This window comes from Podospora pseudoanserina, chromosome 2 (assembly GCF_035222485.1).
Source record: "Podospora pseudoanserina strain CBS 124.78 chromosome 2, whole genome shotgun sequence".
Taxonomy (NCBI): domain Eukaryota; kingdom Fungi; phylum Ascomycota; class Sordariomycetes; order Sordariales; family Podosporaceae; genus Podospora; species Podospora pseudoanserina.
In genome coordinates, this window is record NC_085921.1 from 1,354,568 (window position 1) to 1,368,343 (window position 13,776).

Sequence of the window (13,776 nt, forward strand, 5' to 3'; positions counted from 1 at the left end):
GTAGTTAATGGAGCGTAAAAGAAAGTTGTAGGCCTTGAAAAGGAACTAACAGGACTTGAAAAGAACTAACAGGACTTGAAAAGAACTAACAGGACTTGAAAAGAACCAACAGACTTTAAAAGATAAAAGATGGTCGACAGGGCTTTGAAGATAGTAAAAAGGCCTACTGCTTCTTGGTCTTTTTTTTTCTTTTTTTTTTTTTTTGGGGGAGATAGTTTACAATGATATGCGTTGACTTACATTGCCCATTATTGTATCCAGAGCGTGACTGGGTAAGGATTTAGGAGAAGATCATTTGGATGAGCGAGGTTGCCATCGACGTAAAGGGCAACAACAGGCCAGCTTCATTTCAAGCTCAGTAAAAACTCGGGATAAAAGCATCTGATCATGGAAACTAGCAAGATACCCTTTCACTTCGAGCCGAATAAAGACTCCTGCCGCAATCACACACACCGACTCCATAATAAAGCATGAGATGAGAAGCAAATCCATTTCATGTAACTACACCACCTACCACCATCAACACCACCCACCCACCCAGCTACAAAGCGCAATCATGACCTGGTTTCCAATAATGTACAACAAACAAGCCCCGCTTATCCCCCAAAAAAAAAAAATTAATGAACCAAGCGCCATAACAATTAAAAAAAAGTCAATTAATAAACAACCCATGAATCCCGCTTTCATACTCTAGCAAGAAAGAAAAGAAAAAAAGACATAACCCAACACCTCCTCCCACCAACCAAACCATGATAAACAAATTCCGCTTTGTTGAAAGAAAGATGGCAAAAAGAGCCCCGGGTATTGACCACCACATCCCATCCAGATGTCCCATGTTACCCAGCCAGCTCCATTCCATCCATCAATCCCCCCTTCCATATCCATGATGATCGATTGATCCCTTTAACCCCAACCGACCCACCGACCCAAAGCCAAACCAGAGACACCATCATCATCAACACCACCACCACCACCACCACCACCAAACACCCAACACACTTGCTTTTGATTGAAAGAGCTCCGTTTCTCCCCCAAGTGTTGTCGTCGTCGTGTGTCATCCACCTCGTAAGTTTCGTGTCATGGTGTACACTAAAAAAAACCTGTCAGTCGCTTGCCCCTTCCATATATGAAAAAAGGGGAGGAGAAACTAACAAATCTCAATTGAGAGAAAAGAGAGAAAAATCCATCTCCTGCTCGCTGCAAGCAAAGATAAACACTTTCTTCCCGCTGATTCCCCGCCCCCAACTCCAAAAGCCACTTGTTCGGCGTCTGGCTCAAGAAAGCATGTGAAAATCACTAACCCTTTCACCTAATAACCCCCCACTCCTGCAACCTTATACTTCCTCCGCCCCCTCCCCATCCTCCCCCATCCTCCCACCCCTCTTCCCAAACACGTTCCAAAACCTCAACGTCTCGTCCCCCGCCCCCGTGACCACCACCCTCCCGTCCGGGCTCATAGCCAGGTACAGCACCCGATAAGTGTGCCCCGTCAAACTCGCCACCTGCGTCATGCTCGGGTACTTCCACACCACAATCTGGTTCTGGCTGTACCCATGCGTCGAGACAATCTCGTTCGAGTTCTTGCTCCACGCCAAGTTGCAAACCTGGCTCCCCGTGTCAATCTCATTGACAACGGTCCCCCTCACCGTATCGTGGAAAATGATCCGGCGGTCGGCCGTACCGCCACCGGAAGCCAACAGTCCACGTTGGTGAGGGCTCCAAGCAATCGCCTTCACCGCGGCGGTGTGGTCCGAAAATTTCCACAGTGGCGAATCCGAGAGCTTATCCCAGACCATTAGTTTGTTGTCGTTCCCTCCACTCGCCAGCTGCCCATCCTCGCAGTTCCATTTTAGTCCGCACACTTCCTGCTTGTGCCCGACTAGCTTCCTCATCCACGGATCTGGGGCTCGCACATCACGGTGGTATATGGACCGATCCCGCGAGCCAGAGGTGAGGATGTGCGTGTTCCAGGCCAGAGCACCCACACGGTTAGTGTGGCCTACCATAGTCCTCAACCTTCGCTGCCGCTCCGCATCCCAGATTTGCACTAGGCCCTTTCCAGTTCCGATGGCAATGTGTGTGCCCTTTTGTATCCACGACACGCTCGTAACGGTGTCGTCTTCTAACATGCAGAGCTTGTTGACGCGACTGGTCTGGGCGTTCCACATGTACACGCTCGATCCCAGGCCGACGCCTAATACATTTGCGTTGCCCCAGTCAACGAGGTTGAGGTAAAAGTCATCTGCGAGCTCGGGAGCATCCAACACCTTATACGGAACCTTGCTCACGGCACGCGGTTGTCGCCGTGGGCTGAGGAGCAGTTGCTGACTCCCATATCTCACTGGCGATAAGCTGTACACTTCGGACCGGGTGTCCAAGTTGGGCCCGTGTCGACTTTGTGGCGTCCTTGAAGGTGTTGGATGGCCTGCAATGCTGTGACGAGGCGACATGTAGGAGAACAGATTCTTGTGTGGTGTGGATGGTGTCAAATTTGATGGCAAAGATGATGGTGGTGGCCCGTTTGGTGGGGTGTGTGATCTGGTGGCATGGCCATGGGAGAGCCTGTTGTGCTCTGGTGACATGGAAGGCGGTGACACCTGTGGTATCGAATTCTCAAACAACTCTGTCCGCAGCAGGCGGGAGAATGTCCGATTTGCCTCCTCAGCTACATTCGAGGATTAGCTACATGGCACACCCAGTTGTGTTCACAGGACTCACTTCTCTGATAGTGAAGCTCCCCATGCGGGGTCCGCTTCTTTTGTCTTGACGGGGTCGCGGGCGACCCATCTTCATGCAAGAGACTGAAACTTGCCTGGAGGTCTTGGCCAGACCGCGTGGGAATAAAGCTATGAGCGACCAGTCAGCAACAAGAACAGATGAAAAAAAAGTCAAAAAATCAACATACCGGTCACCGTTGATCCTTTGCCGTTTCCTACTCGGACTAGCTCCAGGTGTGCTTTCTCGGTGCTGCCGACCGATTTCCCGCCGTAGCGCGTGGTCGACGGCATCCAGTCCAATGTCGGTGGATCTTGAACTCGACCGTCCATTTCTCGAGCTTCCGGCATGCGACGGTTCCACCTTCAGACGTTCCCCTGGCGGGGGAGGCGTCGACAACCTTGCACTGGCGGCGGCCGAACTGTGTGACTCCTGGATTGGCCTCTTCATGGTGGGAGATAATGCAGCGCCGTTTGAAACGTCGCCGTTGATACCCATGCTTCTCTTGCTTTGATCCTCAGCGCCCCTTTTCCAAATTCACAGAAATTGATTGCCGCGCGGGTTTGGCGACAGGCGCGCTTTACATAGGCTGGATTGGAGTCGGACGAGAGGCGGGTGTGGTGAGAGGTGAAGTCGGAAGAGTCGGTCGCAGGACAAAGAACGCGCGATTGTTGCGGGACAGCGATGAAATGCGGGGCAAACAGTTTTCGCAAAAAGTGAATAGTTGCATAGACAGCTTTTGTGGAGCGAGCGATGGTATTGTTGTGCTGCTGTGGGAGAAGTCGCGATCTCGTCTCTTTGCTTGTCTTGGGGAACAACAATCGCAAGGAGCGGCGGGGCGACTGGGCAACGGGAGCTCTCTTAATAGGAGACAACTGCGGGTTCTCGTGTCCGATAGACTCGAATAAGTGGCAGCGCCACAACCACAATCTCGCAAACTCTAAAGTCGACAGACAATCCTCTGCAAAGGTAGGGCTACCGGAATAATGCTAGGCATTCGTCAGGCCGTGAGGTTGGGAGGGATGGCGTCGACAGCTCGAGGTGTGTGTGGTGATGGAAGTTGGCGAAGCACAGAAGGCCAACCCTCTGAAGGCAGAGACGGAAGCCCTCTGAAGCGGGAGAGCGCGGGCAACAGGCGACGGGCGATAGTCGCGCTAAGCCGTTGATTAGCCGATTCCAAACAAGCGAGACCCTTGCTCGAATGCTCGAGGGGCACGGACCATCCAAACACAGCAGTGACCTCGTGGGCTGCCTGTGGCTGTCTCTACGCTGTGAAACTTGGCGGCGCCTAAAACAACAACATCTCCAGCTTCCTCTCCTCCCTGGAACTGCCAGCCGACGCCAGGAATGCATACAGCTCACCCAAATCTTTACCGTCTTTTCCACATGGCCATTCACGTGCTTTCCTCTAAAAACAAGCCCCAGCCCTTGATTCCTCATTGTCTCCCCGTCCTATAGAACTTTTGGAAGCTCTCGTCTGGCATGTTGTCCCATGATGTAGGTAGACCCCACACTCAGCTACTAGGTCCTATTCATATCCTTCACATAGTCCGTGGAGGTTGGGATAGCAGTGGATGGCTATCAGTATCAACCTGGTCTGGTTTAGCAAGGTATGATTGTATGCTATCGTCAACGCAGCAGCACAACCCCTCATCTCGACCTCACACTTAACGGGTCCGAGTGCCCCCTCTGTGAGCGCACACTCAAATGATACCAACCCCTCCCTATAATCTTTGCGGTGGTGGAGTGGGGCACTGGAGATGAGGTCTTCTGACGGTAAACACGGAGAGGGGAGGTACGGTGAGAGAAAATATTGTTGAGTCTTTCGCGATGACTGTTTTGCGTTTCTCTCTCGATTGGGCATGTTGTTGTTGTTGTTGTTGTTTCTGCCCAGCTTTCACGATGGGGGGATCCTCCGACTGAGTGGCTAGAGGCCGTTCGCGGGAGGGGTGGGCCGACCACTCACAACCCCGCCTCCAAGCTTGGCCGACGTTGGACGTGTCGTGGACGGGCATCCGCGCGTCTGGTTCGTGTCGTGCTCATTAAACCCCTGCATCCATCTTGTTATCAAACCGTCAACACCATCGAGTGGATCGTTGTAAAGGGAGGTCGCAGACGGGCCAGGAGGGAGGTATGAACCGTTTGGTGTTCTGTTTGTTTCCAGTCGAGTGGGGCTAGGTATACTCTGGATGTTGTGCAGCCACTAAAACGGGAGTGTTCACATGTTATACAGTAAGACTGGACCTGATCGACGTCGCAGCATAGGCTTATACTTACTCTGTACCTTCTGCCGCTTGCTGCCAGGTCCCATGCGCCCAGAGATTCCGAGTCATCATCGTACATATAGAGATCCCGAAAAGAGGTTCTGTTGGCTGATGGGAGACGCAGCCCCTCCAGCGTTTCCATCGGTCAATTCCATCTGCCGAGCAAGCGCTCTCGACGTTGTACCCGCATCCATGTACCCAGCCGTTGAACCTTATTTCGCTAGTGCCTGTCAAACAACTAGAATCGAGTCATTGGCTTTCGTTCTTGCCTCTTTTTCGCAAGAGAGAGAAGGGGCGTTCGTTCCGTTATCCAGGCAGATACATCTATCAGCTTGAGGTAGGTGGTTCAGCGGGAATGAGCACTGAGCATGGGATATTGGTCGTAATGAAACTGCCTGACTTTGTGCAACTGGCGATTTCCCTTCACGTGCGAGGCTGTGCCCAGCGAAACCAATTCATTCTCATGTCGAGAGCAAGTAGGTTTGAACTAACCAACGTCAGTCAATTGAAACCGTCAACATGAAACGGCAGCTATATGCTGCTACGCTCTCTAGCCTGGGTGTGCCTTCAATAGCGATCGAGAGTTTAAGATTTTGATTAAAGACCAGTTCCAGCCGGTTGCCTTTACCCTGTGGCTCTGGCCCGGTTCGGCGGGCTTTACCATCTGGGCGGATTCAACGGTTGTTCTAAGAGTTTCATTACGAACAGCCCGACTGCCGACAGGACAGGGGACAGCATCTCGGAAGTCTCTCTCTCGCGATGTGCCGGAAATTCCACCCAGAAGCTCCTCTCAATTCTTGGCCACCTCGCGAGAATATACGGGCCCATTTCCGATGGCACCCGCCATCTCCAGGAAACAAACTTGGGCGCTTCCTTCTTTCCAGACACAACAATGATTCTCCAGACTTTGTGGGCAGCCTGGAAGGTTCAGTCCCATTCCCAGTAGGCTGAGGGGCCTAAACAGGTAAACATCCACACTCCTTATTTCGGTTTCTCTTCCATAATGTGGTTCCTAACCTGGCACAACCAGTCAAGAATGGGAGGCGGATTCAGGGCACATCGTATCTACCCAGTCTCATGTGTTTTCCTTGACACGAACAGACTCCTCGAAAACGAGCCTCAACACCAAACCCAGGTCGGCCTCGGTTGCATCGACATACATGACGGATTCTGCGTCCATGTTGTTTCCTTTGCAAGAAAAGGGCCCAACAGAAACCGATGCTCTGGAACCACTCGAGGAGCGGTCAGATCTATTATTCTCTGGGGAACAACTGGAGGTGATATTCAATGATCCCAACTTTTTGGCCTCTTTCACTGCCTTTGTGAGAACCTGGAGGCCAGCTTCGGTCCCCGTTATCGGTGTATTACTTTGATTTTCTCAAGGCCCTGAAAGTATTGAAATACTCGAATGCCGTTCTTGGTTCGCTCAAAAGATTGGAGGACCACGCTTTCACTCAGGAGCCTTCCGCGCCAACAGTCAACTTGGTACTTCAAGAAAAGATGGACAGGGCATTCGAAGCACTGGTTCGCGAGGAACTACCGGCTTCAATCACCTGCCGCTGGATCCAGGCAGCGAGTTTGACCATCAGGAAAAGAGTGACTGGGACCCTACCTGAGCATCTCCAGCAGTTGTCTGAGGGCTTAGCAGAGGTGTTTTGTCTGATTGATCCATCACGAGAAGACAACCCAATTGTGTTTCCCTCTGGCGGTAATGGCACTTATCATCCCGTTTCCTCGGACTGATACACTGACTAGCTCTGACAAAATTCTACCCGAACGACTCAATACGGCGTCAAGCCCGTAATAGGCCGCAACTGCCGCCTTCTCCAAGGGCCGAAAACAAACCCTGCCAGTATCTACAGGATCCGTGACAAGCTAGCAGCGGGCAAGGAGCATCACGAAACCATTCTCAACTACAGACGGAGGCGGCTTCCCGTTCATGAACCTCCTCATGTGCGCCCCGTTGCTCGACAGCCAAGGGGTAACGCGGTACAGGATTGGCGCCTAGATTCTGACAACAGCCCAGAAACCAACCCTTTTTCACCCCAGCTTCCCCTCCGTCACCTCGCTGAGGTGTTGACCGCCCTAGAAATCGAAATTGTCCGCAACCACGGCGGCGGCCGTCACTCCCCCGCCCACGAGGACGAAACACCCAACTGGGCCAAACCCGACGACAACCCCATCCCCCGACCCCCCTTCCAATCCCCCCTCTCAGCCGACATGGAAGAGCTGTCTGACCTGTCAGGGGGTAAGCTACGGGGATCTACTCCCACTGCCTCCTCCTCCGCCCCTACCCCTCCCTCCGCACTCTTTTCACGTCACTTTCCCTCCGTCTCCCAGGGATCCTCCAAACACCTGTTCTCTCTCGCATTGGCGGGTCTGACAGGGTAAGGCAGGAGTTGGAGCAAAGGTTTAAGGAGGGGGGTGGTGTTGTCACGGCAAAGGTGAGGTGGTTGACGAGGTCAGCGGAGGGGAGGACGAGGTGGTACATTGTACGCCGTTGGTGGGGAGTAATGGGAGGGTGGGGGTTTGGATGGTGGTATTGTGGATGATCAGGAGATGGGGGTTGGGAATAGGGAAGGGAGGGGGAGGGTGGCGCCGGTGGTTGAGCCGGGGGTTTTGAGGGGATGACAACAAGAGGTGAGAGGGGGGGGTGGGAGGGGGGGTATGATGCGATTGGTTTGGCGAATTTGAGTCATTTGGATTTGAGTTTGCCGCCTGGTCATCATGGGGAGAATGGGGGGATATCACGGGGAGGTGAGATGGGTGGGGCTGAGGGGTGTTGTTGTCATGATGGGACTGTCATGTTTTGTAGGAGGTGAGGGGTTGAGTCAGTCTCTTTGGAGGCTTGGGATGAAATGATATCAATGTGTTCAAGGTAGGATTTGAATTTAACTGAGAAAAACATCTTTGTCAATGAGGTTCTGAAACGGTATATGCGTTTACAAAAGGATAGTGTAGCAGTGTATGCACAGTTGGTGATTGGTCCAGATATTTTCAGTAAGACGAGTGAGCAGTGGTTAGGTGTTTACCAAACGACCGACATTCAAGGGTTTATTTCATATCCAATCATGTCAGCAAGATCTAACAACCCTACCCCCAGCCATATAGTCTGCAGACAATCATGTGTTTGTAATGATTTGTATAGTCTCTCCCCATCACATGTTAAAAAACCATTCGAACTCCCAGTCCAGCTAGAAAGCCCAACCCATCCCATTCCTGACCCCATAGCCTGACCTTGAACGCCCTACCAACCTTGTCCAACCATTTACCCTTTACAAAAGAAATTTCATGATGAGAGAAAAACTACCAAATATCACTCCCCCTCCCAATCTCAATCTCGGCATAATATCTATTCCCCCTTTGCTGCTGTGCCAACTGCTGTGCCGGCTGAGACGATGATCCGCCCGAGAAGCGTTTTCTTCTGCTCTTCTTCCCCTGTTCGTGTGGTGGTAACCCCCCCGAGCTGGGCTGCGATCCTCCCCCTGAACCAGACAACGACCTCTCCCTAAAAGTCCGTTTATCTTGGTGGTGGTAGTGGTGATGCTGGTGGTAATACTGGATGTCGCTCTCCTCGTAGCTTTCCATTTCTTTGGGGTGGGTATTGTCGTCTTCACCTGATGAGGAATCATCGTCGTAGATTTGATCGTGGGGGTTGCGAATCCTCTTGGGTTTGGGGTGCTTTTGCGGGGGAGAGGGGAGGTTAGGAGGGGGTTGGTAGTGGGAGGGAAATGCCAAGGGGCCGGAGATGGTGGCGTTTTGTTTTCCGGGGAGGGGGTTGGAGTTGGAGGTGGAGAGGAGCAGTTTGGGGGGTTGTTTACGGGTTGGCGGCAAGGAGGGGGAGGTGGTGTTGAGGTTTAAAGGGGAGGGGCGTTGGGATCGGGGGTTGGTTTTCGGGTTCTTGGGGGAAGGTGAAATGAGGAAGGGGTTCCTGTTGAGGAGGGTTGGACGGTGGTGTTGGTTGGGGAGAAGAATTGCTTGATACTGGCATGCCGCGGACCATGGCCCTGGGGATGTAGGCTGGGTGAGTGGGCATTGCGCCGCCGGGTCCGGAGCTGGAGTTGGTGCTTAGCGGGGAGAAAGGGTAGGCGGCCTTTTCGGGGGAGTAGCTGTAAGAGCTGCTGGCTTTGTGATGTTGGTGTTGTTGTTGTTGTTGTTGTTGTTGGGGGCTATGGATTTTGTAGTCGAGTGTATATGACACCGCGGGGATGGCACCACCGCGGGAGACATCCTCCTCGGAGTCGGTTCGGTAGAGGTCGTCTTCTCGGTCATATTGGCGGTTTCGTCTCCAGTAGAGAACGAAGAGGCCGGCCGCGCCGATAAAGATGGCTCCGGATCCGCAGGCGATTCCTGCTATGGCTCCAGGAGTGAGGCTGGTACTGGGCTCGGCGTCCCGTTGCCGGATATGGGACGCCATATTCATAGACTAAACTGCTCGTGATCAAGCAGCCTGTTCTATTCGTAGAGGCAACTAACTCAACTCTCCTTCACCCGGCAGTCCCAAAATAGAGGACATAGGATCGGGAATATATCAAGCGTGAATCCTGCAAGAGAGAAGAAGAAAGCAAGGCTTGAAAAGAAAAGCAGCCACTGGGCTGGACATGGTTAGTATACCTCACTTGAGATGGTGGGGAAGATGGCCAATACAGATTACCTAGCCCTGCTCATGCAGTTGGTCTTTGCTCGCCACCGATTGTAGGCCTGGTCGGTAGCACAGCACAATTACTTGACAGTGAATAAACACCAGAAAGTAGCACCGTCCAACTTACACGCAGGCGACTGGCCATCCACAGACCTTACAGCGGTTCCATCCCTCAACATGAGCCAGAGAGAAGCTCGCTGAACATGCCATCTCTGACCCTGTTCTTCATCCTGAATTGCTCACCTTTTGCTTGGATTGTACCCAGATGAGACCTCACACTCGACGCACTGGGTCGTTGGCAGCCTCGAGGACCTCGCTCGGAAAGCCGTGTCGTCCGTCTATCGGGCTTGGGCCAGGGCGACAACCCAATCACGGCAAGCACAGGGAGGAGGAAACCGACAGGCAGTGTGGGAGGGTCGATGCAACCACCGACTAGCCAATGGCGCCACGGTCAGATTTGTTTCACGGGCGCGTAAAACTGCTGACGGATAGTCCCGGACAATGCTGAATGGCCAGACAAGCGAAACATTTCTTGTCGTCCTGCGAGGATCTACCGGTGTTTTTCCCCAGGCTCGAAGAAGAGGGAGGGTAGCCGTCGGACCTGACAGTCCAATGACAGCCAGTGGAAGCCAGAGCTGGGGAGAGAGAGCGAGGTTGACCAACGGAGAGAGATGGTTGAGTGGTACTGGGAAACAAGCTTCCAAACTGTTGAGCTGAACTTCACGTCTTCTCCCGCGGAAAATCATCCCATGTTGTTGGACTCGTTGAACGGCCGAGAAGAGCTAGGAAGAGGAGCAAGAGAGCTAGCAACGGGAGGCATCGCTTGGCTTTGCCCAAGACAAAGCTTGGCAGGTGTGTACACCCCCGGTGATCACCAACCTTATCGTACGCTAGGCATTTTCCAATCTTTTTCCCACCAGGGGCATATTTTGATGCAGGACATTCACCCACCCACTCACAAGACCCGAAGCAAACAACATCAGGACCAACAGCATAAAGCAATATAGTACTCATTCCCAGCGACGTGGGTTGAATATGGCCGGTCCCTACCAGGATTCTCCGCATGACAAAATGAAAATGGAGGGGCAGGTGATATCGACTGGAGTGTGATGATCGCTTCGCCCAGCAGCAGAGAGGTGGCCCTCCGGCGCTTGGAACCGCCGTGCCGGGTCCGCGCAGTTCTCCCGACGGGAGAGGATTGCCGAAACCGTTCAGAGGCGCACCCGTCCTGGAAGAGAGGGCCACCACCACGAGAACGCCATGCGGCCGCCGTCGGTCTTGTCGAGAACATTAACGACACACCGAATGTTGAAAAGATCACCTGGCAGACTCCCAACTGTTGAAGGTTGCCACTTGGCTAGATGATAGCCGCTGGAAGGGAAGCTGACGGACCATGGTTTTGGAGGAGCAATTCTTCTCCCGTAGGTCTAGAACCTGAAGCTGCCACCGATCATCATGCCAGATTCCAAGCCACCACTCTGAAAGGACCCTTGCAGCTGCACTCAGAGGTGTCAACACCGTGTGCGACGCCATCCAAGACCTGACTTTTTCTTCTCTGCCGAAGGAGAAAAGGGGATCAGCAGGTTTCCTGGTGGGGGATTCTATCTGCCACAGACTGAGGAGCGCAGACTGAGTCAGTGATACTGCGCATCCGGACCTATAGCAAATTGATGCTGTGTTTCCTGCAGTGCAGTCAGCCTCCCAGCAATTTCGAGCATCTACTCCTATTGATGGCCGTTTGCTGTTCAGAAATGATCACCAGGTCTGTTGACTGCGGTCCTTATACGACTACAGATAGCAGCAAACTTGGTATGTGAACGCAAACAGTGCCATGACAGCCACGTCAAGCCACAAACAGGTTATATTCTCCGTTTGTAATGGGGTATGGAGCCTTGCCGGTGAGGAGAAGTGCCAGGCGTACGTAATCTGGACATATAAACATCGTGATACGCCGCCCGGCAACCAGAAGTTTCGCGAATGTCAAAGTTTCCAGCTGACCGGTCACAACGACACCGATTGTTAACTAGATTACACAGCCATTGTCGTCCTACTGACTCTGAACAGGATCACGATCACAGCAATATCAATCAGACTTGGCGAGACGAACTATCATCTACCAGGCTAGGATTCGAGAGCAAACATTTTGACAATGAAGGCATAAGCCTCGTACACAGCAGACGGCTTGAAGCCTCGCCACGAGTCTCTACCCAAAACGCGGGTAGCCACGAGCTGATCAACACCCTGACTTGGATCAAGACAGCCGAATCAAGAATCTACAGTATACCATTTGGTCTCACCGCTGGGATTACGTGTATTTGAAAAGCGGGCCAGATAGGCTTGGACACGGTTACAGACAGTCAGGAGAAATAAGACAAGACAATGAATCAGATCTTGTACCATGGGAGAACTGGCATACTTCTCCACTGTCTTGGATGGAAGGCCTATATCGTCACTACTTTGCCACACTCAATATCACATCATCGAGGACACAGAGCGGCAGAGGCAACCAGCAAAGGGGTTCCTGTTCTCAGACAGCACGCGAGACATTCCAACGGTTCTACGTCTGACCAGGCCCATGAGAGAAGTCAGCCGAGCTTCAACAATCACACTACATGATGCAAGGATGCGATCTAAACTAAAGGCAGTGTGCCTGTTTGCTCCACCAGGGCAGTTACATCCGTTGTCGACACGAGAATATCTCCGGCGCTGAGGAAGACTATGACGGGCTCAACGTCGTACATCAGTCTCTTCTGTCGTCGACGATGGGTATAAAATGCCCGTTGCTAACATGTCTCCCACAGTAAATCAACACCGCACTCAGATCATCAACAAGACAAGCAACACCACAACACCATGCGTCACAGCAAAGCTTTCCTTCCCCTCTCTCTAGCCTCCCTAGGAGCAGCAGAGATAGTCGGCCAGTGGACAGCCTGGTCCCTCGCACGCACCTGTACCCCTGAAGGCAGCTCCTGCACCTACCACCTCGTCCTCGTCCCAGGTCCAGAATCCGATTTCATCACCTGCGACTGGACCGTCGACTCTACCAGTAACTTCAAACCCGCGTACCAAACCAACTTTGCCGAAGCAAAATGCGGAGACAACCTTTCCCTAAACGGGGGCTGGAGCAGCATGGGGTTCATCACCATCGTGCCCACCGACAAAGCAGCCAACGTCTACGCCTTCTTCGGCTTCACCGACGCCGAGCTCGCAGACGGGCAGGTTGCGTCATCAAGACAAAGACCTGCCTACCGAGTCGGCACTTTTGGCGAGAAGGAGCACCCTGACCTGGGGCTGGGTATGTCGAAAAAGATGGTGAGGAGACTAAGCCGTGGTTTTGTCCAGCAGCACGGCGGCTCCCTGTCATCATCCAAACCGACAAAGGAAAAGAGGCGGGATATAACCATGAGTGATCAACTGCGAAAGCACATCTCGGTGATGTATGCCTCCAGCCAGCAGCAAAAATCCTCTTCCGAGATCGACACCTGCAGCCAAAACTGCCAGCCTAGCGGGGATGACTACGACGCCCTTGCGTGTGTCGAGACTTGTCGTCAGCAGCTTCACGGGCCAAAGATCAACAACGGCCAGGAGAGGCACCGCCTCGGCACCCGTAACGACAACCCAGAAACGTGGCAAATCCACTCCCTCACCCGCCGTAAACCCTCCCACCCCCAAGTTTCCTCCCCCTAAGCTAACCCTGTTGTTCGCAGTAACCAACCACCTCCTCAACCAAACCCTGTTCACCTTCTCCCTTTACTCCAGCACCACCCTCCAGCTAGCAAAGTGCAGCATCTCAATCCCGTCCGTAGAGCCAACCCACAGCTGGTACGGACAGCGCTGTGACAAGGATGGGAAGTTCAGTGTTGGGTGGGGGTATAAAGCAGATACAGACTCGGCCGTGATGACGGTTTGCGAGAGGGGACGGGGGATGGCTTGGTTCGGGTGGGATGGTGTTGCTGAGAGGGACCTAGACCTGGTGGAGGTCAGGTTTGGGGATTCGAGAGGGGAGGTGGTGCATGAGACGGTTTGTACTTGATTTTTTTGGGGGGGGGGATGGCTTTGGGGGAAGGGGGTGGTAATGTCTTCGCTGGGGGGGATTTGTCGGGGCTGGGAATAATGATAATTAGTTGCCTTGAGATATTGTTTTAGCAAAACAGC

At 52.9% G+C, this 13,776-nt stretch overlaps 4 protein-coding genes across 4 annotated transcripts; 2 read left to right on the forward strand and 2 right to left on the reverse strand.

Moving 5' to 3' along the window:
* Positions 1-829: 829 nt before the first annotated feature.
* Positions 830-3,213, reverse strand: CDH1 (substrate-specific activator of APC-dependent proteolysis; the record flags this gene model as incomplete). Its single annotated transcript, XM_062943977.1, has 3 exons — positions 830-2,665; positions 2,719-2,846; positions 2,906-3,213. The coding sequence occupies 3 exons, from the start codon at positions 3,211-3,213 to the stop codon at positions 1,335-1,337; spliced, it is 1,767 nt and encodes a 588-aa protein (XP_062802748.1). The 3' UTR covers positions 830-1,334.
* A 491-nt stretch (positions 3,214-3,704) lies between these two features.
* On the reverse strand, positions 3,705-4,155 carry QC764_0033120 (uncharacterized protein; the record flags this gene model as incomplete). Its single annotated transcript, XM_062940207.1, has 2 exons — positions 3,705-3,869; positions 4,078-4,155. The coding sequence occupies 2 exons, from the start codon at positions 4,153-4,155 to the stop codon at positions 3,705-3,707; spliced, it is 243 nt and encodes an 80-aa protein (XP_062802749.1).
* Positions 4,156-6,918: 2,763 nt separating this feature from the next.
* On the forward strand, positions 6,919-7,370 carry QC764_202790 (uncharacterized protein; the record flags this gene model as incomplete). The annotated part of the gene is made up of 2 exons (XM_062943978.1): positions 6,919-6,960; positions 7,029-7,370. 2 exons carry the CDS (start codon positions 6,919-6,921, stop codon positions 7,368-7,370), a joined length of 384 nt encoding a protein of 127 aa, XP_062802750.1.
* A 2,259-nt stretch (positions 7,371-9,629) lies between these two features.
* On the forward strand, positions 9,630-13,666 carry QC764_202810 (uncharacterized protein). Its single transcript, XM_062943979.1, has 2 exons — positions 9,630-13,273; positions 13,329-13,666. Exons 1-2 carry the CDS (start codon positions 12,475-12,477, stop codon positions 13,652-13,654), a joined length of 1,125 nt encoding a protein of 374 aa, XP_062802751.1. The 5' UTR covers positions 9,630-12,474; the 3' UTR covers positions 13,655-13,666.
* Positions 13,667-13,776: the final 110 nt, after the last annotated feature.